The following is a 27,320-nucleotide window of genomic DNA, read 5'->3' on the forward strand; positions in this document are numbered from 1 at the left end:
AGTTACAAAATAACTATACAACTCTGTAGACTGTACTGAGAATGGTTATCTTGTTTGTGATGTATTTTAAAGTTTCAGTTCCAGTGTATTACACCCTTCTGCTGATCCTACTGCCTTTGTTTGCTAGCAGCATCTAGCAACAGACAGTGAATATTCATTTCAAGACACTGTGCCAGTGTTTTAACTATTGTTGCAGATATTGTTTCAATGGATTGCAACTAACATGCAATCTATCAAAAAAAAACAAAAACAAAAAAACACAACCTTTTCCTACTACTGCATTATTATTATTATTATTATTATTATTTATTATTATTATTTATCTGGAAGAATGTTTCTGTACTTCCCTTCCTTCTAGGTGGCATGTTGATCTGAGGTAGCTTGCTACTGTGGAGTCCTCGGCCTATCCAGTTGCACATTACTCCTCCTAGATCTTGTGTAATTGCAAATGTGTATTTACATGTATACTTACTAAACCATAATGCTTATTTAGATTAAAATGCAGCTGGTGTGGAGGTAAGCTATTTTGCTAGTTATGGTACTTGGCCTCTATCAGTTGTTTTACTATCTAATAAATACCTGATGACAGAGAAGGTGAATATCAGAAAGTAGATGGCTTAGACTCTGTAAAAGAAATGGTTTTAGTGTGATTTATGAGAACAGAATTTTGAAAAAAGAATTTACATGCTGATTACAGTGATCCGTTGGGCTAATGTTTTTCAAGTAACTAAGGTATTTAATTTGAATGCTGTTTATGTTAATTGGCTTACTTATGAGTAATCTTCAACTGTGCATAATAAAGGAATGAATTTGCATGTGCACATGTGCATATGCATACATAGTTATAAGCACACAGCTGGGGATGATGCTTTTGTGTGGTGATCATAGAAATACACAAAGTGATGGCAACAGGGAGAGAACATTTAAAGACAATCTAGTGTTTCATAGTGTAAAGGTGAACAATAGACTTTCTGTATCATTCTTGACAAATGGTTGTATAATTCTTAAAAATTTTCCTGTATTGCTTTTTCAGTTTGTAAAGTGCAAGATAATTTAAGGCCATTATTCCATGTGTAGTGGATGTACACAAAAACTTGTTTTTATAGCTGCTAAGTAGATATTTAAACATTATTATTTCTCTTCAGTCTTGCCCTTTCTAGGTTAAGCAGCTATTTTTCAAGTTATACTTTGAGGTCAGGCTCTTGTAGATTGAGCACTTCCTGTAAACTGTAAATACTGGAGGGATTATCAGAATGATCAGCAAACAGGGTTTCTTTGAAATCAGTAGGGAAGAAAGCTGCACCAGTTTGTCTGTGTTCCTTAATACCAAAGGTCTTTCTCACATTTATTGATCCTACTGCATTTTCATCCTTGCTTAGGGTCAGTTAATGACTGGACCAAAGTGTCACATCTTTGAAAACTGCTTGTGACTATGGAAAAGAGATTTATTGACTTCCTAGGATAATAAGTACCCACTGAAGAAATTGTAGGCTGCTCATCTCTAAGTAAAAGCTGCTGTTAGGAACGTGTCACTGGAAAATAAAATAGAACTGAGCCCCTTGGGACAGAAATGTGTTTATGAATCCTACCGTGTAGTGCTATGTAACATTAATCAAGATATAGTGACTTTTTTACCATCTAACAAACAGGTTGTATGCTAAAATGATGTTTGTTCTAGGTAATTCTAGTCAGTCTCTCAGAGCAATAGATCTGCTCTGCAAATGAGGAAAAAGTGGAGCTAAATGTTGAAACAATAAGGGCTGTTTTTTTTTTTTCTCCCCATTTTAAAATTAGTATAGCAAAGCCTATAGAGTTTTCACATCTGTAGCAGCCTCCTTCACTTACTTATTAGCATATTAACAGAACAGAGTCTGTACTTTTTCCTTCCGTATGGCATTTGAAAGAAAGTATTGGTTGCATTGTTTACTTGTTTCAAGGGAAAAAAAAAAAAACAAAAAAAAAAAAACAAGGGATGTTGATCAAATGCAACTGTAGAAAACACATTGCTAAAGCAATTTAGAATCTTCCTTTTTTTATACTCAGAAAAAAAATCATACCATAAAAGAAATGCTTTAAGGATTAGGCTATGAAATTATTTTGGTTTCAGAAAACACTTTAGAATAATAAATGGAATGCAGCTTTACAGAAGAAGTAATTTTCTCAGCACTTTAAAATGAGGTAAAATAGCTGTCTGCAAGTACATGTTTAAACAGAAGATATTCACTTGGTCCCTCCATGATTCTTTCCATGGCCTTCCAAGGGAGAAGTCTGACTGCATGAGCCCAAGTTGAATATGTTATAGAAAAAAAATGATCTGCTTTGCATGCTGAGATTGTTCTGAAATGATGCAAAACCCAAATATGAGAGATATGATCTCATGTTTTTTTGGTTACTGTTATGTATATGTATAATTTGTACATACAAACAGACAAATCCTTCTGTGATTTAAAAAGTCTGTTTAACTGCATAAAGGATGAATGTGCCCTGTGATTAGTTTCCTATATTGCTGCAGATAGCCAATGCTTTAATAGGGAAATCCTAATAATTGTAAACAATTAGTCATAATGTCAAATGTAAATGTATTATTATTATTTTTTTTATCAAGGCCAGTCCATTAATTTTTTTTATGTTAGGAGCTCTTCCGTAATAATCTATTTCTCATTGTATGGGATAGACAATGAAATAATTTCTTGAAATACCTAGAAGGAAATGTTGAATGAGATAAGAGAATGGGTTTGGAAGTATGGATTGTGTTCTGGCTCACAGAGGAAAGCACTGTTTTGGTTATGATACCAAAATATTTCTCTTCCAGATCTGTAAATCCCTGGCAGTAATTATTTCACTTAGAAGCTTAGAAGATCTTGGCAAGTTAATTTCAACCTCTTAATAATGGCTGCTTAGCTAACATGATATTCCATCTGTGTGGCCTAGATTAGCTTAGATATCTCTATTAAAGACAGCAACTGAACCAAAAGTTTTTTTTCATGTGTCCTGGCTATCAGAAATACTTAGACTAAGCAAGTTGGCAGAGGTTTGAATTTACATGTCTACCAAAGCTTGTAATCACCTGCTTAATGTTTTAGAGCAAAAGAAACCCTGCTGGATTCAAGTGAGACCATGCTTTGTGAAACAACGCATCTGGTTTCAGTACACTCAACGCTAGTTTAGAAATGGTGTACCAGCATGATAAAAAGCAGTGACTGTATGCGAAATAGCTCTTCTGATTTTTTTTCATGAAAAATTTTTGAATGAACAATTTGTCCTGGCAGATTCTGTGGTGAATCATGTTATTTCCTCCCCCATGTAGCACAAAACCCGAATATTTTTAAAGTTTTTTTTTTTTTAATCCTATGTTCAGTTTGAAAGCTATTGTGAATCTAATGTATGCCATAACACAGAATGTTTAGTAGGTTAAAATGGATGTTTCATGACAATAGAAGGAACAAGTGATGCCTGGCATGGAATTATAATTTACACCAAAACTGTGGCAGTAGAATTTTGCCAGGAAGTATCTGTAACAAAACTCCACAACACTGTCAAATTACTTTTTTCTTCACAAGTGAAGATGTGAATTTTCATGAAGACTTAGCTAAATGAAATATGTAAGGAATGAACAACCTTTATTGAATGCAAAATTGCTAGTATTAATCTGAGTTCAAATTTCCATATACAATTACACTGTGCCTATTCTGAGATTTCAGACTGGATAAAAAAGGAAAGTTATTATTATTATTATTTTTTTTTTTTTCACAGAAAGTCAACAGGTGCTTTTTTGAACATGTGTAGTGAAAGAGCATATACATTCTGCTCTAATTTTAAATTAGAGGTTTATGTGAACACTGGGGGCAGCTATAAAAAGTGAAATCCTTTATTATATCCTGCTAAATTCACCCATGCTGTTAAGCCTTGTAAATAGTTGAAATCTACAACAAATGTAAAGCTAATAGCTTCCTCTTCCAAAGGTTTAATTGTACCGTGGGGAAAAGTTGCTTCCCTTTAGGATTAAAAGAGAACTACTTTTAGGGATAATAGCTGTATATAATATAAACTTCTCTGTCTTATGCTAGCTGTAGTTACTGTGCTAGCTTGGAAAAGGAAAAGATAATAAAATTCAGTGGGTTTCCTCCACTGACCAAAATGATGTGAAAGAGTAAGTTTAAAAGAGTCTTAGCTCCCCATAGCAATATTTTCTATCTCATCTTAAACATTTAGCTGAAACTACGCTACTGTTCTGTGATGAGCTCTGGTTCTCCTTTGCACTCCTGATGGGGTCAAGGTAAAAAACTCTCATAGTGGAACGTTGGTCAGAGCTGTGAATTTGAACTTCCTCAGGAAAAAAACTGTTTTAATCTGTGTTCCTGCTTAACAAATTAGATGACACACTTCTTGCTAGTGATTTTATATTTCTTTTCTCCATTTGTCTATTTACTTTTCTAACATGCTGGAGCCTCCCAAAGGATGGGATGGTATCACGAGCACTCAGGCACACCATATCCACGTTGATTCAAATAATTGGCATGTGCTTGTTAGGCTGCTGGTGCCTGTAAAAAACATTTTGCTATGGCAATAGTCCCAAATGACAAAGTGGATAGGTCTGCCAGTTTAATTAAGCCTCTCTTTTATTGCTGCTTTCCTCAGCCCAGCCCTCATCAAGCTTATATAGGAAAAAAATCGAGTAATGGGGCAATCATGAAATCGACATGTTAGTGGGTTTTAAGGCGAGATGAATTTTTTTTTTCCAAGTAATTGCTAAGTCAAGCTTAGTACCATTGTTATTAATTCTGGACATTATTAGAGATGAACAAAAATATGTTTTGGCTGTACAAGTACAGAAAAGTACCTGAGTTTCTATGTTCTACTCATACTGGATACATATTCATATATGTGTATGCCATTATCCACTCACTTAGCTAGTTATTAGTATTGTTTGAGCCTGCTTGTGCAAAACTTCAGATGACATGGTGCTGGGTGCTGTAAATGTTTGAAGAAATGGTTAGTGCTGACATTCTGAACTTGCAGAAAAGACCCACCATCTTGAAATACTACTTTTCAAATCCACTAATATTAACAGTGCCGTCTAATCAGAATGTTGTCTTATGTCATTTTCTTTTAATGTTATAGTGTAAGATTAAGATGATACTTCATGATTTTAATAGATATTCCACAAAGAACTAGAAGCTCAGGAAGATAAAAATATAAAAGCTTTATTCTAAAATATACATTTCTTGAGGAAAACATGCAATGACAAAACATATGTGCATATATGGTATGTTTGCACCTCTTTGGCTATTTACCTCTCTACTCTCAGTTCCCCAAAGTCTTCTAAACATTTTAATGTGTCTTACACACTAAAATTATTAAAACACGCATGGTATTTAAAATAATTAAAATACATGCACACTACCATGTGTGTAGTAATTTGTGTTCTGTCTGAAATTCCATATGCAGGACACTGATTTATTTCCTTTTATCCAAGCATCAGGTAGCTACATGAATAAAAGAGTATCTCAGATCTAAGAGATGCAATATAGACTGCTTGTTAGCAAATATTTATTACTTAAATCTATGCAGGTGTGTTCTTAGGGGATTATGAATCTGATCTCATGAGTATTATATGCATATAGGTAAGAGCTCACAGCTATTTGTGCTGGAGGAAATGATCGTTCATTCTTAACATTTTAGATCATTGCTTCTGGATTTAACACAACTGAATTTAATAGCACAGATATGGATCAGATGTTGCAGGACAATGAATATGCAAAATATAAAATTAGTAATTTACTGCCTAAGAGTCAGCCTGAAGCATCAGAAGATGCTGTTCAAAAAATCCCTTTTGTTGTCTAACTGCACTTGTTTGCATAAATGGCTATTTTTTTTATTTTTTTTTGAATTCTCCAGAACTGCCCCAATTTACCGTACTAAATACCATACTAAAATCTGGTATTTTTTCAAAAAACACTTCCAACAGCAGTAAATGTTCTAAACAAGTATATTTAAGTTGCTTGGTCCATGAGAGTACAAACATTTGCCTTCTTCCAAATCATTCAGACCTACCAAAGAAATCTTCTGAAATGCTGGCCATGGTCTATAAATAGTCACTTAGAAAGTTTTCTGTGCAAACAAAATTGAGCAAAGAATTTAATCCATGTGAACAGACTCTGTTTTCTGAAAAACTTAGTGTAATTCATTGCATAACTTTTGAGTGTTAAAGATGGCTAGCTGAGAGGTAGCGATGCTATGAGGATATACGGTCCAGGGAAGCGGTGAGGTCAAGAGAGTTTGTTGCTGTTAAATAGCATAGCTTGTAGGTTTGCTGCTGAGTCTCAAGGTTGATTGTGCAGGGGGGGAACCACTATCCTACAGGTGGAAGATGTGGTTTCTGTGCTTTAGGAGAGAAAAAAAGCAGCAGATGGAGCAAGGTTGCAAAGGTCGAATCCATGCTATGTCACAGCCCTGGCTTTGCTGCTCAAAATTCTGTTCAGTCAGGTATCTGCTGCTATGCTGTTTTAGTACTTCTTTGGATAGCTGTAATTAAAACGGATGGGCTGCTGGTGGGGAGGACATGAGTGCACTCTTCTCCCTGCCATTGTTCTTCCTCCCCCACCCTTGTTCTTCAGTTGCTGCGCAGTGCTCCTCTTCCTGCCTCTGTATCACGGGCACACATCGACGTCATGTGTCTGCTCGTCCTGCTCTGCCTGCTGCCACCACGGATAAAATGTCACAGCTGATGACAGCAGGCTTGCTACCTGACCGAGGGAAGGGCATCCACATGCGGCTCACATCTCCCCTCTGGGCTGGCAAACGTTTGTGTGTGCAGGCAGGGGACGACCCTGGCAGCTGACTGGAGGGAGGCAGGTATCTTTCATGTCAACTAGCTGCTCCACGAACTCGTGAAACCTCATTTCCTGCCAGTCTGTGACCTGAGTTTAGTGACTGATGCCTGATAAGAAAGAAGTTAATGCTGCAGTCTTTCCTGCAGTGAGGGTGGAGGCATTAGTCATTTGTTCCCACAAATCTTTTCATGAAACTTGCATTAGCTTTGCAACTTAGAGCGCTTTAGTCCTTAAACTAATTTGTTTGAATGTAAGGAGTTATAAAATGATGAGGAAGTCAGTGATCCTGTACTTTTTCTTTAGGCTGATATAGAGCAACTGAAATCATTTCCAGCAGAGCTGGGGTCTTGTACTGGGACAGACCCTCGTTTCATCCTCTTTGCATTTCAGAAAAATAATGAACTCTCAGCCCTTAACCGTGCAATAGTTGCTCCAGGCATCACATTGGCATCGTGACTGTAAGGCAGATTTTAGCTGATGATTCACCCAAACCGACTGCTTGTCATGTACCCTCCCTAAAATACAAGATGCCCCAAGTCAGATACAAGTTTTATATTATTTTTCAGACTTGTACAGGCTTTTTCAGACCTGTACCATGTCCGGGGACTGTGTAGTAGGTGTCTGAAGGGAGTGTATGGAAATCCTGGATTGTGTGTGTTGCTATGAGGAAAAAATGCATAGTATCATGTAGTTAAAGAAAGAATTCTAGTACCTATGTGCAATTTGGCTTCATGTTGGTCTAGCAAGTTTAATTCTGGCATTTTTAAAGAAGTTGTGCCTGTGTTCTACAGTACAACATTAGTACTTTTGCTCCTTCAATTTAAAGTAGTTATCTTGTGAAAAATGAGTATTTAAATAAAACAGACTTTTCCTCCACGCACACCAAAGCTGACAAGAATGGGGAAATACAGTTGTTGTAGAAGCGAGGCTAATAGCCGTCTCTGTCCCTTCTTTGTATGCTTATGAAAAGTCTCTTATGGTTGAGCAGCATCCCTGGAGAGCAAGATGTGTTATCTACCCAACGTGCTGCTTGCACTGAAGCTGTCTTCACTGCAAGGAGAGTCAAGAAGGAAATACAGGCGGAAGCATGGAGCAAGCATAATGAACCGAAAGCATGGGGTTAGAGTGGACAGCCTGTGTGCGCCTGCATTCTTGCTTTTTGAAGCATTAGTGGCACTGTTTTTGTCCTGGAAAGCACCGCCCTAGCAAAAGAAATTCCCATTCACAGTTTGTTACGTCAGCGTTGAGCTGCCTCGGGATCTCGCTGTAACAGCGTGACAGCAGACGTGAGAACCAGGCTGCTGCTGGCAGTTTGGAGGAACAGACCTGCTTTGGGGAGCGGTGGGTTCTCTCCAGACAGGAGGAATCAGGATACCAGGCTGCAATTATTTGGCTTCCACTCCCAATGAAGATAGAGCTGGTTGTTACTTTTGTGTTGCTAATTGGTACCACTGAAGAAACAGAGAGGATGTGCTCTGGAAAGTGTGCCTACTGTCATTTTAAACACCTAAGTAAATACGTGTCACAGTTCCAATTGCTACAGTACTGAAGTGCCTGTAGAACTTACAGTGCCCTGGTGAAGTTTTATGATACCTATTTTACAGATACAAAATTAAAGTTAGTTTTGGAAATCTCCAGCAGCTGAGGACTGAGTCCAGATTGTGCAAGAGCTGTGCTAGTGATGCTATTATAGTATTTGGTGATATTACAGAGGACACTGTGTAATTCTAAGCTACACATGCAGTACGGTCAGTGATGCTGTGACAGTATGGTTACAGAGGGGCAGAGCAGTTGAGGTTGGAAGGTGCTCCTGGACATCACCTCGTCCAGCCCCACTGCTAAAAGCAGGGCCAGAGGATGCCCAGGGCTGTCCACTCTTTACCACCGTGCCTGCCTTTCCCTCTGGTTATGCCGAGGTCCCCCTTTTGCTGTTCCCAAGAGCTAGTAACGCCTTTGAGCAGTAGTAAAGATTGCTAAATTTACCGCTGCTCCCTTAGGAAGCAGGCGAGGGGCAGCACAGGTGCCCCTTTGCAGCACCCGGGGCGCAGCCCCGTGCCTGGTGCGGCCGATGGGACGAGCTGGCGGGGTCCCCGAGCGGCGGAGGAGGCGGAAAGAGTCGGCGGGAGGTGCCGGCAGCCCGTCCTCGGCTCCTTCCTCCCTGCCTCCTCCTCCTCCTCCTCCCGCCTCTCCCCCGGGCAGCCGCGGAGCGCGCAGAGGGGAACCGGGCGGCCAACCCCCGCTAGCAAAGCCCCCATAACTTATCGCGGCGAGGAGCAAAACTCAAAGGGGGGCTTCTCCGGGGAGGGCAGCCGGGCTCGGAGCTGCCATGGGCTCCGGCACCTCGGCGCTGGGCCGGCAGCGGCGCAACCCGGGTCGTGGGGGCAGCGAGCCCCCCGCCGCGCCCCGCCGCGCCCCGCCGCCGCTCTCCGCGGTGCTGAAAGCCCGCCCGGCCAGCCCGAAGGAGGACGAGGAGGAGGAGGAGGAGGGGGAGGAAGAGCGGCAGCAGCCGCCCCTCCGCAGCCCCGCCGCCCGTGAGTATCCGTGCGGGGTGGGACTGTCCTCGCAGTCGGCTGGAACTAGAGGTGGTGGGTCCTGCATCCCCCCGGGGATGGGATATGGTGGGATGGGATGGGATGGGAAAGGGAAAAGAAAAGGAAAATGGAAAGAGAAAGAGAAAGAGAAAGAGAAAGGGAAAAGAAAAAGGAAAGGGAAAGGGAAATAGGGTCCCAGCGCGCCCCCCCTCCTTCACACCAAGGAGGCACGGGGGCTTGTGTAAAACACAGCACCATTTCCTTCCCAAGTGTGCTAAGGGAAGGGGCAGGGTTGATTGCAAGGCAGCATGCCACTGGAAGTTGAGTTAAACCTTCCACTTTTCTCACACAATCATCCGTGGATATCTTTAGGATGAGCAGTGAGCTTGGTAAGTGTCAGGAGTTTCTTCCTGGGATGTTGGCTGGTTGAAATTGCTCCCTCTGTGTAAAAAGTTATGCAGCTAAGATTTCCAGTCTTGCCGTTCATGCCTCTGCAAAAGTTTTTCTGTTGCCATCCTTCAGTTTCAGAGTAGTGCATCCCATTTTTTTGGTTGATTTAAAATGATCGGAGTATTTTATTTAGTCAGGAGTAACAACAACAACAACAACAAAAGTCTGGATGCTGCATTGCTTTAAAAATATTAAACAAGCTGCAAAGGAAGGCAAGGATATATCTCATATGTATAAGGTTTTATTTTCAAGGAAGTAAAGTAGTAAAGTTACATATTCAAGGAAGTAAATAAACTGCTTTTTACGCTGCTTAACATCAATTTTCTCTTGAATAAATACCTCCCATTACATTAGGAGATAGGTGATTGTATATATATATATGTTAACGAGGCTTGATTCATACCTCTCCTTTGTTGTTTCTACTCTTTAGATGACACAGAAAATAACATCAAATCAATGATTTAACAAAGCTTGTAGGTACTAATCTAACTAAATGGAAAGTGTGTCTCTTTGCTTTCAAATGCGGGGGCACTAGTAAGAAGTTTTGACCATGGAGACATTCTCCTTTCATAACTTTCTTCCTTTCTTCACATTTTATTATCTCCTGTTTATGACATTAAATAAGTTAGAGCAACTGTTTTTATGTCCCATCTGTTTCTTAGGTTACTGACTTATCAGTTACAAATTTTCATCTCAAACCCTGCAGTTTTGCCTTCAGTGCAATGCAGTTGATATATGATTGACCTTGTAATTCAAACATCACAGATTCAATAACTTCAATAATGTGGTCAGATCCTGAGATGTTGTAATCACCTGAAATAGATATAGTGGTTGATACTGACAATTTGCCATTTGGATTTACCTAATCATGCTTTCTAACTCTTTGCTCTACAAGAAAAAAAAAAAGTATGTATAGTGGAGCATGCAATATATTGGGCCCAATTTTCTTCTTCTTTACACTTGGGTTGAGATGCCATTTGCCTGGAATTTGAGTAGAAGGAATTACACTAGAATTAATTTGGCATTAAGATAGATTTTAGAACACTCATACCTTTTTTGTTTCTCTGAATAATTTATAGATTGTACAGATGTATAGATGTCTACAGATGTTAGCTGAGCAGCGTCAGATGTAATAGGGAATGGATTTCCTCACTTATGTTTTAAACCACATCATTAAACCTAGCATTGATGATTTACACTGTCTGCCTAACTAAACAATGAGACACGATAATGTGTTTTGAGATTGATTCAGTTTCATTGAAGGAGACTAAAAGACAGTCAGGAACTATTCGACGACTGGAATTTGCTTGCATTTGACTTAGAGTCTCCGTTTTGGCCTGGCTTAAATCTTTGGTGGGGCAGACTTGCATTGCTGTTGGGGAGTTTCTGGAGACACTGCTCCTCAAAGGTTTTATCTGGTACTTTCCTGAGCTGTGGAAACATGGTTACAGGAATGGTGGGAAATGAAATCCGCTATTTTGTTTGGTTCCCATCACAAACACCAAAGAAAGGATCTGAAAAAAAAATCCTTTGTTCAATCAATTGTTCAATCAGTTGATTCAATTGTTGAATCAACAATTCAATTGAGGTCCTTCCCTTCCTTCCCTGAGGAGAAGGACCTGGGGTTGTTGGTTGACAAGAACCTCAACGTGAGCCAGCAACATGTGTTTACAGCTCACAAAGCCAGCCATAACCTGGACTGCATCAAAAGCAGCATGGCCAGCAGGGCGAGGGAGATGATTCTGCCCCTCCACTCTGCTCTTGTGAGACCCCACCTGGAGTGAGGTCATTCAGCTCTGGGGCCCCCAGCACAGGAAGGACATGGATGTATTACAGCGAGTCCAGAGGAGGGCCATGAAAGTGATCAAAGGGCTGGAGCACCTCTCCTATGAAGACAGGCCGAGGGAGTTGGGGTTTTTCAGCCTAGAGGAGAGAAGGCTCTGGGGAGACCTTATAGTGGCCTTCCTGTACCTAAAGGGGGCCTACAGGAAAGCTGGGGAGGGACTCTTTGTCAGGGATTGGAGTGATAGGACGAGGGATAATGGCTTTAAACTAAAAGAGGGGAGATTTAGAAAATAATTTATTTCTTATATCTATTTTGTGAGGGTAATGAGGCACTGGCACAGATTGCCCAGAGAAGCTGTGGATGCCCCATCCCTGGAGGTGTTCAAGGCCGGGCTGGATGGGGCTTTGGGCAAACCTGGTCTGGTGGGAGGTATCCCTGCCCATGGCAGGGGGGGTTGGAACTGGATAACCTTTAAGGTCCCTTCCAACCCAAAACATTCTATGATCCTGAAATACCACAAGCACCAGCATACAGCATTTCCGCTTAAGGACATTTTCACTCAAGAGCAAAACGTATTTCAGTTAAAGTTTGCAAAATGGCTTCCAATGGTTTAAGTGATCTTAAGGACTAGTCTTTAAATCACAGTGTCATGAAGTTCAGGGTGAGACTCCATGATTGCATGGAAAATATCTATTTAGAGTGTGATAAAAGAATAAGAAAAAAAGCATAAATTAACAAAGCCTTAATTTATCCCTTTTGTTTATTATTATTATTATTATTATTATTATTATTATTATTATTATCTATTGTAAGGCCTCACCCTGTACAAGAAAATGGTTTATTCTGATAGAGTGCATCAGTGTGTCTAAATCATGAGTTACTAGCCACTTTGATCATACAAAATGAACATAGGACATGGCCAAGCCCTCATGAATTGATTAGTGCTAAAAACGTATGAATTAACTCTTTAACTCTTCTTTTCAAGCACTGGAAGTTTTTACTGAAAAACTTATTTGTATATCATGTAATCGATGACTGCTTTGGCTCCAACTGTGCCACTGATTTCACTGCTGTCTTTCGGTCAAACTCAGCTCCAGCAGTCACTATTTTCTCTGATACCTTCAGAGCCCTTTCCTGGCCCTCAGTCAAGGTCCTATAAAGTCCACATGAGGCAAGTGTTCTCTTTTCCAGGGCTAGCATGCAAACAAATATCCCATGTTGTCTCCTAGCAACCTGATAATCCTTTATAGAGCCCTCAGATGTTGAATAGCTGTTTCATGTCCAATCACAAAGGTTACACCTCCCACCTCCTCCATAAAGTGATGAGAGCTTGACACATTATCCGCAATGAGTATGAAGGGTGAGAGGACTCAGTGAGCTTCTTTGTTTCTCTGCCCAGGTGCCAAACATTCCCAGTCCTTAGAGTCAGAGATCATAGCAGTTAGGGAGGTTCTGATTAGTCATCTTTTGTTTCATGTAGTGTGGGAGTACATCAGTGACAGACATTTTGCTAGTGAAAAAGGTTGTGTAGAAATGTTAGTGTTCCTGGTAGCATGCTATCTGTAGTTAGTCTTGTTGAACTGTGATATATTTGTTTTGGATAGTTTTTTGGATATATGTATATTTTTAATACATAAAACTTCTTGTCTAATCTACAGAACACAGTATTAAGATAGAGTTGTGGTTACATATATGAGAACAATGGGCATCACTTTAAAGTTCTAAAGGCTAAAGGCCAGGTATAGGAAGGTACGGGATAGCTTTAGTGTCATTTTTTCATTCCTTGGACTTTGTGAAACTGTTAGCAACATCATTATCTCTATCAGCTCAAGGAGTGATTTATATCCAATACCATTGAGAAAACGGGAAGGGAAAGGAGCAAAAAGCTGGGGATGGCAGGGCATTTTGCCTTTTGAGAAATTTGAGCTGCAAGCATAAGCATGCAAATCAATTTCCTAAGGTCAGCAAAAATACTTCGAGCTTTTCATTTGACTTTTAAGGGAAAGGCATTCTTTTCATTGAGAGCTTTCAAGCTCTTCCTCTGTTAATAGGCAACATTTTGCTGGACACCTGTCCTTCTTTACATGCTATGTTGTTTGCATGGATTTCCGCTATTTTCTTCTTTTTTTCTCCTTCTTTACTTAATTTATGATCATTTTCTAAGATATCCAGAATGATATCTTATAATGAATGTAAATCTAAAGAAAGTGTCTGACTTCTGGCAATATGTGCATACAAAAATAGTTTAAAAATACATCTATATTAATTACTTTTGGTGCCTCAGAGCTCTAGTGCTGGCTGTTTATGGAAAAAAAGAATAATTTAGGAGGATAAATTTGTATTAAGCAAGTGAGATGTATATCTCTAAATTAGGCTCTTGGGGACTGTTTCAGGGCAAGAGCATGCAGTGCTGATAAAACTTGCTAATTATTGGCTAGCAATGTGGTTACTGCTATGACATATGAAGGATCATAATCCTGTCCATCCTAACTAGCTGAAAATGAGTAAAACCAGTAAAATACTTATTTGATCTGAAGGTTTTTGCTGGATATGTGGCTGAGGTATTGCTGTGAAAAACTAAATGGCTGACTATTTCAACATGGTGATGTCTGGCTCTCAGAGCAGCGGGGGCATGTAGCCAAAATGTTAATAAGGGATTTTCAGAAAACACACCATTTAGTCAATGGATGGCGTGCCCACAGCTTTCTGGTCCAAAGCACAGACCTCTGATACTTCAGCTAATGGAATAATTAACACAGCAGTATATGACTTTATTGCCCTTTGGGGCATATAAAAGGTGCACACTGCCAGTAGTTTGTTAGACTAATAATTTCTGTATAGCAACATATTTAACATGGATATAGAAGAGATAACGGCGATTGGCAGGAAGCTTTCGTTTTATCTTGATGGTAGAAAGGTTGTGGTTAGAAATGTAGTTTGAGAAAACGTGTAGTCTAAAAGGCAGAATTTAAATAGATGAGTTTTTTGTTTAAGTATTAGACTTTCCCCATTCTTCCCAGTGTCTCACTCAAAATTACCCTGATGCTTATAATAGGTGTGATATAATAGTTATATATAGTTAATAGTTAATATTATAGTTAATCGTTTATAGATATTCTCCTGTCAGTAAAGACTGGATATGAAAAAGAAATGTTTAGTGCCTTCTGGTGGAGGAGATGGAGTCCAGGATTTTTCAGGTCAGTGCTTGGATAGGGAATTTCTTTCACTTTCTGAAGGTCTCTGGATTAGCTGTCATGCTCTGAATACCTTTCAGACAGACCTTGTGATGTAGCAATTTCAATTTACAAACCACTCAAGCCCAAGTCTGAAGGCCCTAGACAGCCTAAGTCCTGCATCCAACATCAGCAATAGGGTAAGCATGGATGCTCTTGTTTCTTCTATCCAAGGCATGTTTTTATGTGTTCAGCTGCTGTTCACATCTTCACAGAATGGTTGAGTTTGGAAGGGACCTCTGGGAGTCATCTTGTCCAACCCTTCTGCTCAAGCATAGCCATATACCGCAAGCCTCCCAGGACCACGTCAGGGTAGCTTTGAAGATCTCCAAGGAGGAAAACTCCACAAACTCTCTGAGCAACCTATGCCAGTGCTTGTTCACCTTCAGAGTAAGAGAAATGTTTCCTGATGTCCAGATAGAACCTTTTCTGTGTCAGTTTGTGTCCATTGCCTCTTGCCCTGTCACTGGGTGCCGCTGAAAAGAGCCTGTCTCTGTCATTTTTGCAGCCTGCCTTCAGAAGTTTATATACACTGATAAAATTCCCCTCTTCTCCAGGCTGAGCAGTCCTAACCTTTTCTCATAGGAAAGATGCTCCAGACCCTTGATCATCTTGGTGGTCCTTCAGTAGACTCTCTCCAGTATGTCCAGGTTTCTCTAGTTCTGGGGAGCCCAGAACTGGACCCAGCACTCCATGTGTGGCCTCCCCAGTGCTGAGCAGAGGGGAAGGATCACCTCCCTCGACTTGCTGCCAACACTGAACTCAACTTGGTGTCCACCAGGACCACCAGGTCCCTTCCTGCCAGGATGCTTTCCAGCACGTACTGGTGCCTGGGATTGTTCCTCCCCGGGTGGAGTTATGATCTACTAAATCACCTGTGCTTAGTGGAAAGCTCAACTGTGCTCCAGGTGGCTTAAGAAGAGAGTACTGGATGACTAGGAACATTTTGTAAGGTGAATGTAACCTTGTTGTTGTATTTTTCTAAGCCAAGTTTAATTTGTACTTTGAAGGTACTTCACATTTTTTGAGCACTCAAAACTGACAGGCAGATTTCCTCCAGTTACTTCCTGAAAGCTCTGTGAAAAAAAAATATGCCGTGCTTAAACTTTTATTGGATGCTGACCTGCCTGCACTTTTTTTAGGAGTGCTACTTTACATCCTGAGGGTGAAGTGAGAAGGAATTTGGGTCTGGGGGATTTAGAAACAAGTTTGAGTTGTCTGGAAAAGTGAGGGCCTTGGCATTAGCAGGAGAGAGATTTAATGTTATACTTCTGATTTTAACTCAGTATCCTGTACCTGTTAGATAAAGTAGGCTTGTCTTTTTCATCGTTAAATAAAAATACTTGTTCCATCATTTAAAACACCATTTCTCTTTCTGTGGGGAAACATTTAGTGGCGGGTCTGGAGGCTATTAACAGCCTTAATTACTCTGATTAGCTCCTCCCAGCACCCTGCCCAGGACAGGAACTCCATCTAAGTTCCACCTGTGGCTATTGTTGCTTCCCTGAGCAGTGCTGTAGGACCGCTAGTTTTCATTGCTCTGGATCTCAGCATGTTGACTGTGGTTTTGGGTATCTTGGTGCTGTGGACTTGCCTGCCTGCGTTGGGACTGCATCTAGGACCTTGGCTATGCTCCATGGATATGATCCTGACATAATTTTCTGGCTTGGTGTCAGACCTGTGTTGTCACATTTGATATTCTTTTCTTCTGCCACCTGCTCTCCAATCCAATGCACAGCAAACCATGTGGAAGAGATAATGTCCACACAGCAAAGCACCTAGGGATGATTGGGGCCCTTTACATGGGGATCTGCAGATGGAGAAGTCCTGAGCCAATTTCCCTTCACAAATACAATGGATCTGCTTCACAGTTACCTTAGCCCCGCTTTCTTAACACCCTTCATTCATGTAAGCAAACATCAGAGAAGAGAGAGGGGGAGAAGAGTTGTTTTCTGTAAGAAGACTTTGCTTCCCCACTAGCCTGCTGTAACTGGACTGCGGAAAGTAGAACTCCTGCTGGAGAGGCAGATGGGTAGTGAAGACCTTCCCAGACACCAGACTATGTGCTGCTCTGCCTTTGGGACAGCAAATATAACAGACCATCACACTTCTCTGTGCCTTTCAGCCTCTGGCTGCTGCATGTACCTGAGGCAGGCAAGGGGCAAGGCAGAAGATGCACTTTATCTTACTTTTGTCAAGGTCTGCCTGCAATTAGGTGTGGTATCTGAGCTGATGTGCAGTGGCTCACCAAGCTGTGGTTAACTCCCTGCTGCACCTTAATGCACTTTGTCTTGATTTAAAAACTTCAGTGTAGAAAGGTGTGGAATTATGGCTGAGCTGTGAGGGTAGCAGATCCTTTAATTACATCTCTTGTGAGGTATTTACCTTGTTCCTGTGGTTTGTGTTTGTCTTCTTTGCATCCTGAAAAGACACATGCAACACAAGGCTTGTCCAGCTTTCCATTTTTAAAGTTTGATAACATCCAAGTCTGATCAAATGTTTGATTTTATTTCTGGAATTAAAAAAAATAAAGGAAGAAAGGAATAACGAAAGCCCTGCCAATGTAATTGTTAGTCATTTGTCTGCACATTTTTTTCTCCTGTTCATAAGCCAAAACAACAAACATGGCATTATTTCATTTGATTAAATGTGTAAATAGCATTTTTTCCATTATCTGCAAAGCAGTTTAATTCTTGGCTAGTTAACGTTCAAATACTTCCTCTCAAAGCCTGTGGATCACAAAGTCCTGGCTGACTGGATGCATAGCATATAGTTATACAAGTTTCAGCAGCATCAAACTGATGTACATTGAGTTCTTGGTATAGGAAATTTAACTTTATTGTGACTGAGGTTTTGAAGAGCTGGCAGATAAACTAGGCACAGTCTATGCTTATATAAAAATCATGCTTGTACCTCTGCATTTTTGTGAGCAAAAACTTCAGTCTCCTGCCTGAGTAGTTGAGGCCAATCTTATTTTGTTTTACTTTTGTGATCTGTTTTCAAATTATTTTCTGGTGGGCAAGAAGAGCATACTGGATTTTAGGAAGCTATTCTGAGAGAACAGTAGCTGTACACCTCTGCTGGTATTACCCCTTTTCATAGGGTCAGTTGCAGACAGTATGCTGAACTAAAGGGACCTTCGGGCTCACTTATTACCATGGTTCTTACATTGTGCCACTTCAAAGTGTCTGGCCCAGGGAAATCTTCCTTATGGTCTGCTGGGGAAGGAGGAGGTGTGCTGAGACTGCTGCCATCAGCACTGAGTACCAGCGCAGTAACCTGTAACTGTGTGGGCTTTCTCTGTCCCAAATAACTTTTAGGGGGTAACAGGTTTAGGATGAGGATTTTCTTTCTGTATTGAATTCACGTTTCTTGAAATTGTTTAAGTGGAATTTGTGAAACTGTATCAGGAATGTTGCAGGCATAATTCTGTACCTACCTTTTTCATTAATTTCTGTTTCTTCCTCCAAATTGCAGAGCCCCTTTTGTTCTGCCTCTCCTTGCCACTGCGGAGAATTCTTGCGACTTATGTTTTCTTATCAAGGGTGTACTTGCATGAAAGCCTGCCATGGAGATTTTTATTTTTTTTTGCAATGTGATGCATGACTCAAGTTTACTGTTCTGAGCTACAATTAAGTGCTCATCTTATTTTGGTGGATCTCGAAGGAAACTTGATTGTTATTATTAACTGTAAGAGTGAATGCATATAGCGGCAACAAACCACCACAGCTGCTATATAATTGCTAATGCAACATAAAACTGAATCATCCCTCAGTTTCTTTTCCTTCTAGATTTTTCCTAATTCCTGGATACAATTAAATGTTTCTGCATGAGTGTTGTTTTCCTCATGTGTCCTGGACATAATCATTCAGACATGGATCTCTGATGTCCTGTTTGGGCAGTTCCAACTATCTATAGGAGAAACAAAGCTGCTTGAAACACTCCTTTTGCGTGGGCTAGGCTGGGGGATCTGTCCCATTTGAAATTTTTTTGTATTGTGACCTCTACAGCCACAGAAGCATCAGTGTGTATTAACTAAGACAGCATTCAGCATTTTGTCCATGCTGTACTTTCTCATGCAAAGTCCCTGGGTAATCTCAGGCAATATCTGTACTGCTAAATGAATGAGCTGGAACACTGCTCATCTGTTCTTCTGAATTGTTAGTCTGTTACCTCATATGCTGTTGGCTTGTGTTAGAGTCTGGATGCAGCTGGGTGGTGCAAGGGGCTGTTCTCACTAGGTGGTAACACAAGGCTGGCCTGGGTTTGCGTCCCTCCACAGGTATGACGTGGGTCCACCTGGTCCTACAGGAGATCTGGGGCAAGTGTAGTGCAGATGAGCCAGCCTGTGCCACTTTGCCTCAGGACCAGAAACCCTTTTGTGCCTCTGAGTTGGCCTAGATGTAGTCTTGAACGTTGACCACCATTGCATTGTTCAATATGCCATGGTTCTATAAGAGGAATTCCAAATAAAAGCAGCATTTTGGAATATTACCCTGGAACTGAAATGAGAATCTGGCTCCTGCTGTCTCTACATTAGGATGATATGTACTTGTTTGCAGTCCTTAGATTTCATGTATTTATTTCAGGACAAGAGCATTGTACCAGCATACAGCCAGGTTGTAGCAGAGGCTGAATTTTATTCTTAATGAGAGTAGTTAAATGAAATTACAAGTTTACAACATATATTTATTTTTTGTCACTGACAGATTTTCTTTGATATGCAAGCTGTGGATGGTACAAAGCTGTCATCTGCAAAGCCTAGCCTTCTCTTGTTCCTCCCTCACATACGTGCTGTGGGCTTAGGCACTCACCCTTTTAAAATGCTTTTTTATTTGTTTTCAGAATAATGTTTGGCCTATAATTCAGCCTTCTGTTTTGGTGAAGGGAAATGAACTTCAAGATAGGCTTCTGCAAATGGGAGCTATGCTAGTGCGAGATGAGAAATAAATCTATACATGGCAATGCTATGTTTTTCTATATTAGTGCTAGTAAGAGTTCTTGCATCCTGATTTGCAAGTATGTAGTTGGTTATCACAACAGACTAATAGTTTCCATTTTAATCTAATGTTATTGACTGTTTGCAGTATGGTACTAAAGCTGTTGGAAAAACTTCAAAACAAAATACCTTGAGGGAACTGAAAAATGAAGTTATGGTTACATTGAAAACTTCTGATGTATATGACTGGCTTTCCAGGAAGAAGGTAGTTTTTCTACCTCTTCAGTATTCCTAAACGTGCAGGTAGAGATCAGCTGGAGACCACAGGCTTAACTCCACTCTTTCTGGAGAAAGCATGTGTGTATGAGGAGGTAACTTGTAAATGTTCATTTCCATTAAAACCCACTTTCCCTGGTAGTCCCTTGTGGCTTCCTCTTTTGGGCCACTTTTGTATAACAAATGTCAGTTATGCTAGATTTTGTGGTAGTTCTGTCATGTCTATGTCCATTTATTTGTAGACTTTAATATTCAAATAAACCAAAGTGTGTCAACCAGGAGTGAGCTTTTGCACCCCCCACCTCCTTATTCTCCCCAGGAAGGCATTGGAGCTTTACTGAAGTCAGTAAGTATGCTTTAACTTTGGTAGGGCTGAACAAAACCTTTAAGGTGTTCTTTTGCGTCAGAAACCCCTAGTCTGCACTAAGAAGAAATCTTATAGCTGCCTCTTCCCTGGCCCTTTGGTTTTGATAGATCCAAGCAAAAACAACCTTCATGTATTTGTCTTTCAGTTGTAGTGTTTCAGCATCCGGCTTCTTCTCTTCCATTTGGCAGGTACCTCTTATGTTGCTCTGAGGACTATGTTGCGTTAGGCAGCTGTGGAAGGAGATGGTACTGCCTGTAGCTCTCCTCTCCTCACTTTCCCTTCAGCTGGAGGCTATAATCACAGCAACAGCAGCAAACGAATGCTTGTTCATCAGCTGCTGCAGCTCCAGTATACTAGAGCTGTGAACTGTTGTAGCTGAAGAAATGTTGCATGCTTGCTTTTGTTGTCTCTTCTGTATCTGGTGTTAATGTCCAGCAAAACAGAAAAGCTGTAGGAAATAAACGATGTGAATCTATCAGAGTCCTGAGCTGCATGACTTGTGTTGGGTTGAGTTTCAGGTTAAATTGAACATACCAGGACTTTACCTAAGAAATTCAGTGGGTCAGTATCCTGATTTTTACTTACTTGGTTTTGTTGTTCCTGTGCTTTTGAAACTCTGGTTAAGGTAAGTGAGAGTCAAGCCTTCCTTGAATTCACTTTCAATTCTGTCTGCAGTAGAATTGAGTCAACTGCTGTGATATGGCAGTCAGAGCCCAAGTTTGGACTTGGCTTTCCTGTATCTGGTTGGAGTGCAGTGTGAAATATCCTGTTTCATATCAAGCCTGGCACTTAGAGAAAGTCAGATGATTGTTCTAAATGTTCACATATGCTTTTATGTATGCAGCTTGTTGCTAACTGAAAAATTGTCCTGTTCATCAAAAATGTTTCAGGATATTGCAGGCATACTTACATAGCAGCTCAGCAGGGAACTATGTGTGGGCCTTAGGTAATCAGACAACATGGGGGCTGTCTTAACTTGGTGGGACGCTGGGTGGTGGTTGTGGGTCTGACCAGATGATTCTCCAACTCTCGTTTTCATTGAGCACACGATCTAGTGTCCTCTGCACCTACATGAGCTGTCCAGTATGAGTATTGTACCTCCCAAATTGCACTGAATGGATGTCTTCATCCCATGTTTTGCCTTACTCTATCATCGGCTGCATCTTACTGTCTCTCACAGCTCCACTATGGAGGATCTAGATCCCGCTAAGCTGCTATCAGCCCTACTATGACAAGAGGAGGCTTTCCCAAAGCCTGGGCAGGGATGATTCTCATGGGGCATTGGGTGAACTGGCATTTCTGTCTGAATCCCGAATCTAAAAATACTGCTCTGTGCATGTTAGGGGTATTGTGGATAGGTATTAACAGCTGTGGAGACAAACATTATGAATTGCACTTTATTTTATTTTATTTTTTCCTGTTAGATTTTTGTGTCGTAAAGTCAATGGGGTTCAGGCTGGATATCAGGAAAAGGTTCTCCACTGAGAGGGTGGCTGGGCGCTGGATCAGGCTTCCCAGGGCAGTGGTCATAGCACTGAGCCTGCCGGAGTCCAAGAAGAGTTTGGACAGTGCTCTCAGACAGTCTCTTTTTTTGGGGTGCTCCTATGTGCACATAGGAGTTGAACTCAGTGATCCTTGTGGGTCCCTTCCAACTCAGGATATTCTTTGATTCTTTAGGAATGAAAAATAAGAAAATTTTCACAAGTTGGATGTAGCCCTGCAACTGGAGATGATTAATTATTGCTGCCACCATTTGAAGACAGAATAATCTTTGCAGATGATTGCCAGATTTGAATGATCTTTAGCACACCATAACTTCTAGCTCATAACTTGTGTATTAGCTGGAGTACTGCTATCTGACCATTAAATCATTAATACTATTTTGTTATTGCAGAAAGAACAGAAGCATTAAGTTACAGTCTTCAAGGGCTTGAAATACAGAGCTGTCTGGTGTTTTTGAGAGTATTAATAATCAATCATTGATAGAGGACCACCAGCAGGAGTTACGCTGTGCTCCTGTTATAGTTTCCAGCCTGGCCAACTTGCTACATAGATTCTAATTTGGGCAAGGGTCTAAAGTGTTAAGCCTTACACATTCTTCCTCTAAATGCAAGGTGTGCTGTATGAAAAGCAAACAAACAAAACACCACCCCAACTTGTGATCTGGAGGACAAATATTGACTGAAACAATCTCTACACTGTGTGTGCAAATAAGGTTTATATGGATAAAACCTTTTCACACTCAAAAAGCTGTGGGGGCAGTATTTAATAGGTTGGAGTAACTTTATTTGCCTGTTCAAATACATCTTTTAATAAGAAAAACAGATGTTTAGACTTGGCATTTGGAAACAATCAGTGGCAATGTGGAAGAAATGCGCATGTGATTTTTTTTTACTTGATCAGTTTCCTTTGTTTCACTAAGCTGTGCTCAAAAATAAAACACACCAAATGTTTAGTGTCAGTGACTCAAAGAAAACAGTCACTCTGTTCAAAAGAACGCCTAAGCAGCAAATGATGCTTAATTACATTGCTCTGTTGTTGCCTGTAGGCCTGAGCAGCCAAGATACGTACAGAGGTTGCCGGGAAATGACATCCTAGTGCTGCTGGATGAGAAGAGCACAGGGTGCTGTCAGCCTCTGCAATGGAGGTGTGGGAGAGAAAAGGAGCAAAGAAAGTGCACGATACTACTTGCAGAATAGGGTAGTTCAACTGGAAGGGAGCTACAAAGATCATGTCCAACTGCCTGACCTCTTCAGGGCTGACCAAGCATTAAAGCATGTTACTGAGGGCATTGTCCAAATGCCTCTTGAACAATGAGAGGCATGGAGCATCAACCTCTCTAGGAAGCTGGTTCCACCCTCATGGTAAAGAAATTGTTCCTAATGTCCAGTCTGAACTTCTCCTGGCACAGCTTTGTGCCGTTCCTGTGTATTTTCATTGGTGACCAGGGAGCAGAGACCGGTACCTCCCTTTCCACTTCACCTGCTCAGGACACTGCAGAGAGCAGTGAGGCCTCCTCCCAGCCTTCTCTTCTCCAGACTGGACAACCCAAGTGACGTCAGCCTCTCCTCACAAGACAGGCCTTTCAGGCATTTTGCCAGCTTTGTTTTCTTCATCTAGACACTTTCAAGGACCTTAACATTCTTTTTATACTGTAGAGCTTATATATTATGGAACTGCACAGAATATTCAAGGTGAGGCCACACCAATGCCAAATATAACAAGAGAATCACCTCATTGGACTGGTTGGAAATGCTGTGTTTAATGCACCCCAATGTACAGTTTGCCCTCCTGGCTGCCAGGGCACACTGCTGGCTCATGCTGAGCCTGCTGTCACCAGCACTCCCAGGTCCCTTTCTGCAAGGCTGCTCTCCAGCCACTCGTCTCCCAGTCTGTACCTGTGTATGGTATTACTCTGTCCCACATGCACAACCCGGCACTTTCCTTTGTTGGATTTCTTGCTTTTAATGATTGCCCAGTGCTCCAGTCTATCTAGATCCCTCTGCAAGGCCTCTCAGCCCTCCAAGAGAGTCAACAGCACCTCCCAGTTCAGTATCGTCAGCGAACTTGCTGAAGATGCATTCCACTTCTGCATCCAGATCATTGGTGAAAATATTGGGGGGGGGGGGGGGGTGGATTATAAAAATGTTTGAGAAAATACCTTATTTTCTCTGCAGGGTGAAAACCTCTCCGCTGGGGAGGGGGGGAGGAGATTTCTTCATGTAACTTTGTAAAACTGGTAGATAAATAATAGTATGAACAACTCATGAATTTCATGATAACAAGCCTTTTATTACCTTTTGGAGTTCATTAAAGTGCCTCTCCCTTCTTTCCTGTCTCTGACCCCAAGCTGTAGCCTTTTCTTTCATTTATCTCCACCTAGTGGCCACTACTAGTCTCAGGACTGGAATCAAACTGTTTCAACCATATCTAGAGACAGAGGTATTACGCTTTAGGCACTGGATCCACCAAGTAGATTCCTGAGCTGTCTATGAGCAGTGGATCTTGGCTGTTCAGCCGTTGGTCCCCAAAATCAGACTACTGACAGGGAACTGTCTAAAGCTAATCAGCACAGTCAGGAGAATGCTCTTCAGTTCTTGCCTCTCTGATATTTAAACTCACTGGGTACTGCAGGGATGTGCCTTCCTGTCTACACCAAAGGACATGAGCCCATGGGTTTTGGAGTGACTTGAGGAGGCTGTCTACTACTTAGCTGAAATTTTTTTCCCTCCTGAACTGGAGCTTTAAATCCCTTTAGTCAAAGGGAGTACATGATTCTTAGACTTTCAGAAATTAGAGCTTCTGTCTAATTCCTGCTGGATTAAAGAGGTTAGCTTTCTGTACTTTGAAAGTTAGTAAAGCCAATTTTGCATATATGTGATGCCCACGTTAGTAAGTATGTCTACAAATACCTACCACATCACATGTAGTGGAATGTAGGGGAGAGAAATTCCTAGTTTCTGAACCGAAGTAGCTGTGGAAGTTCTCTAAGAAACACCTAGGTGTGTCTGTGTTTATTTTGCAGTGGTAAGTATGCTTCACTGACAGACAGCAGCATAACAGCTGTGTTGTGTGTTTCCTTATTTCTCACTACTGTGGCAGCTTACTGAAGTGTTTCAGAAATGCCATTATAAGATTTTTGAGCTTGCTTTAAATTCTCAAGCCCTCTTTTAAACCTGAAAATTGTTTTATGAGACTTGATAAACAGATTTTTATTCTCCCTTTTTAGCAGAAAATAAAAGCTTTAGCATGCATAGTTAGAAGTACATCTGGAAAACATTGTATGGGTAACTCTGGGATCTACTTCAGTTTGAGACAGCTGCATGTAGTAACTCTGGAAGATGTGAATGTCTGTGAATTCCTCCATGTCTTCATGGTAAAGTGTTTTTACTGGGAACATTGCAAACAGGTATGCATCCTTATAGGCATGTACTCCAGAAAGCATTTTTAAAGCACTGAGCTTAGCAGTAGAGTAGGAAAGAGCAGAACGTCAAAGGATAAATATTTATATAGGCAACTCCCAACTTTCTTCTTGTCTTCTGTATCATATTGGGTGTGTTAAAGGGCTGGATAACCATTAGCAGGATTTCCTGAGATAACTTCTCATTCCTACAGTGTCCCTCAGAAAGTGAGGGTTGTAGCAGAGTGTTATATGCTCTGGTTATTTTCTCCTGCTGTATTGAATCTTTAAGGTCACTGCTAAACCTTGGGTGTACCCTTTATTTGAGGCTCACTTTCTTCCTCCAGTCTAGCATACTTTTCTGTTACTATTTTGTATAAATGAATAAATGATTCTAAGATGAATCAGGGTGGGGGGGGTGGGGGGTGGGGAGGTTGCAAGAGCTACCTTTCTTGGCTGTTTTCAATCCAGTAATATAGTATCATTAAGGCTTAAACCTAAATATTGAATTCTGTACTGTATATCTCTAATCCAAAACATCAGAAAGACTATTAATCAGACTGGGAAAAACAACAACAGAAACAACTGGGCACTTTGATCAAGCAGCTGGGTATACGGAAGCTTGATGCATATGTTAACTGTGAAATAATGCATGAAAAGCTGATAGTGAATGAGATCCTATCATTCATTCTGTTTTATCCTGGAACGTGGATAGTAACACAAATTGTAAAAGACCCTTGCTATATGAGACTTTTTTTTAGAGGGACTGAATGTGGGAGGAATGGTCACATCTCATTCACGACCTGGAAAGACAAATAATGGTTTTAAGGAACACAAAATGCCAGATGTTTTTCCTCAGGTATCCACTTTCCTTCTCCTGTTGCTTAACAACAGGACTTCTGAGTCACTGGTGGTGCTTCTCTGTTAAACAGCCGATGCTTCCAGCATTTGTAGTAAATCCATTCTTTGCTTTTGTGGACCCAGTCAAGGCTGCGTGTTGAGCAGGATTTTGAACATTTGACTTCTTCCTTGAACTACCCTGAGATCAAGGGCATTTGTTGAATCATCAGACGTTTGTCGGCCTAGAGGGAGGTAACAGATACAGGCACTCAGCAGGGCTGTTGGCCTGCCCAGTGAGTGTGCCTGTTGTGGTGCTTATTTGGCAGAGGTGGAGAAGAGGTCTGAGGCCACCTACCAAAGCTGGTGCTCTGGTGTTTAAACACAGCGGTGCAACTCAACACCTGGTAGCAGGGCAGCCTTCAGTGCTGCTTAATGCATTAAAAAGTGAAGTTACTTTTGGCCAGTATACAGCCACTATTCTGTGCATATGAATACCTATGCTTTCAATTGAGTGAAACCGCCTCTTTCTCTTAAGAGATTTTTCCTCCCTGTTGCTGTACTCTCTCTTTGCTCCATCATTGATGATGATGCTGAGGGATAAAAATGCTTCTTGCCTTTGAAGTTAGGTCTAATACACTAATTTTCAAACCAGTTGGAACTCTTTGTGGAAGAAGATAGGAAAATGATAGGGCAGTCATTAGGTTTTTCCCTGTAATCTGGTGTAATGTGTTTTATTATGGCCTTTGATAACCGTAACCACAGCAACAAATGGTGATGGATATATTGCATTAGGGTATCTCGTTTCAGTAATCATATTCTATTTCCGGATACCTTACAGGTCACAAAGTAAATTAACATTTAGCAGAAGTACATTGAGATGATGCACAAAACTCTCTTCTCTTCTAACAGCCTTCCCCAGGTTGTTAGAGACCTTTGAGCACTAGTTGTCTTTTCCAGACAAAGTCCAAAAATATCCCCACTTGAAAGTTACTGAGCAGGCTGCTGTGTAAAGGTTAATGAAGTCATCTGCCTGGATTTCTTGGAGGGAATTTACAGGAACCAGCAGATGGAATTAGATGTAACATATATACAAGCAGCAGCCTAAGAATGTAAAACTAGCTTAAGGGGACAGAGTAGGCTGGAGTTCTGATAGGAAGGCCCTTCC

General features: G+C 41.0%; 1 protein-coding gene across 9 annotated transcripts in view; it reads left to right on the plus strand.

Annotated features, from left to right (window-relative positions):
- Positions 1-347: 347 nt before the first annotated feature.
- The window catches only part of PDE1C (phosphodiesterase 1C), a 388,068-nt gene continuing 361,095 nt past the window's right edge, over positions 348-27,320 (plus strand). For 3 of the 9 annotated variants that reach the window (XM_083822144.1, XM_083822164.1, XM_083822155.1), the window contains exon 1: positions 348-9,364. In XM_083822144.1, coding sequence (XP_083678270.1) covers positions 9,160-9,364 — 205 coding nt within the window. In that variant the 5' untranslated portion in view covers positions 348-9,159. The remainder of the gene's footprint in view (positions 9,365-27,320) is intronic. The other 6 variants (XM_083822165.1, XM_083822167.1, XM_083822166.1 and 3 more) reach the window with 5 other exon arrangements.

The sequence above is a fragment of the Anser anser genome (assembly GCF_964211835.1).
Source record: "Anser anser genome assembly, chromosome: 2".
NCBI classification, from domain to species: Eukaryota; Metazoa; Chordata; class Aves; order Anseriformes; family Anatidae; genus Anser; species Anser anser.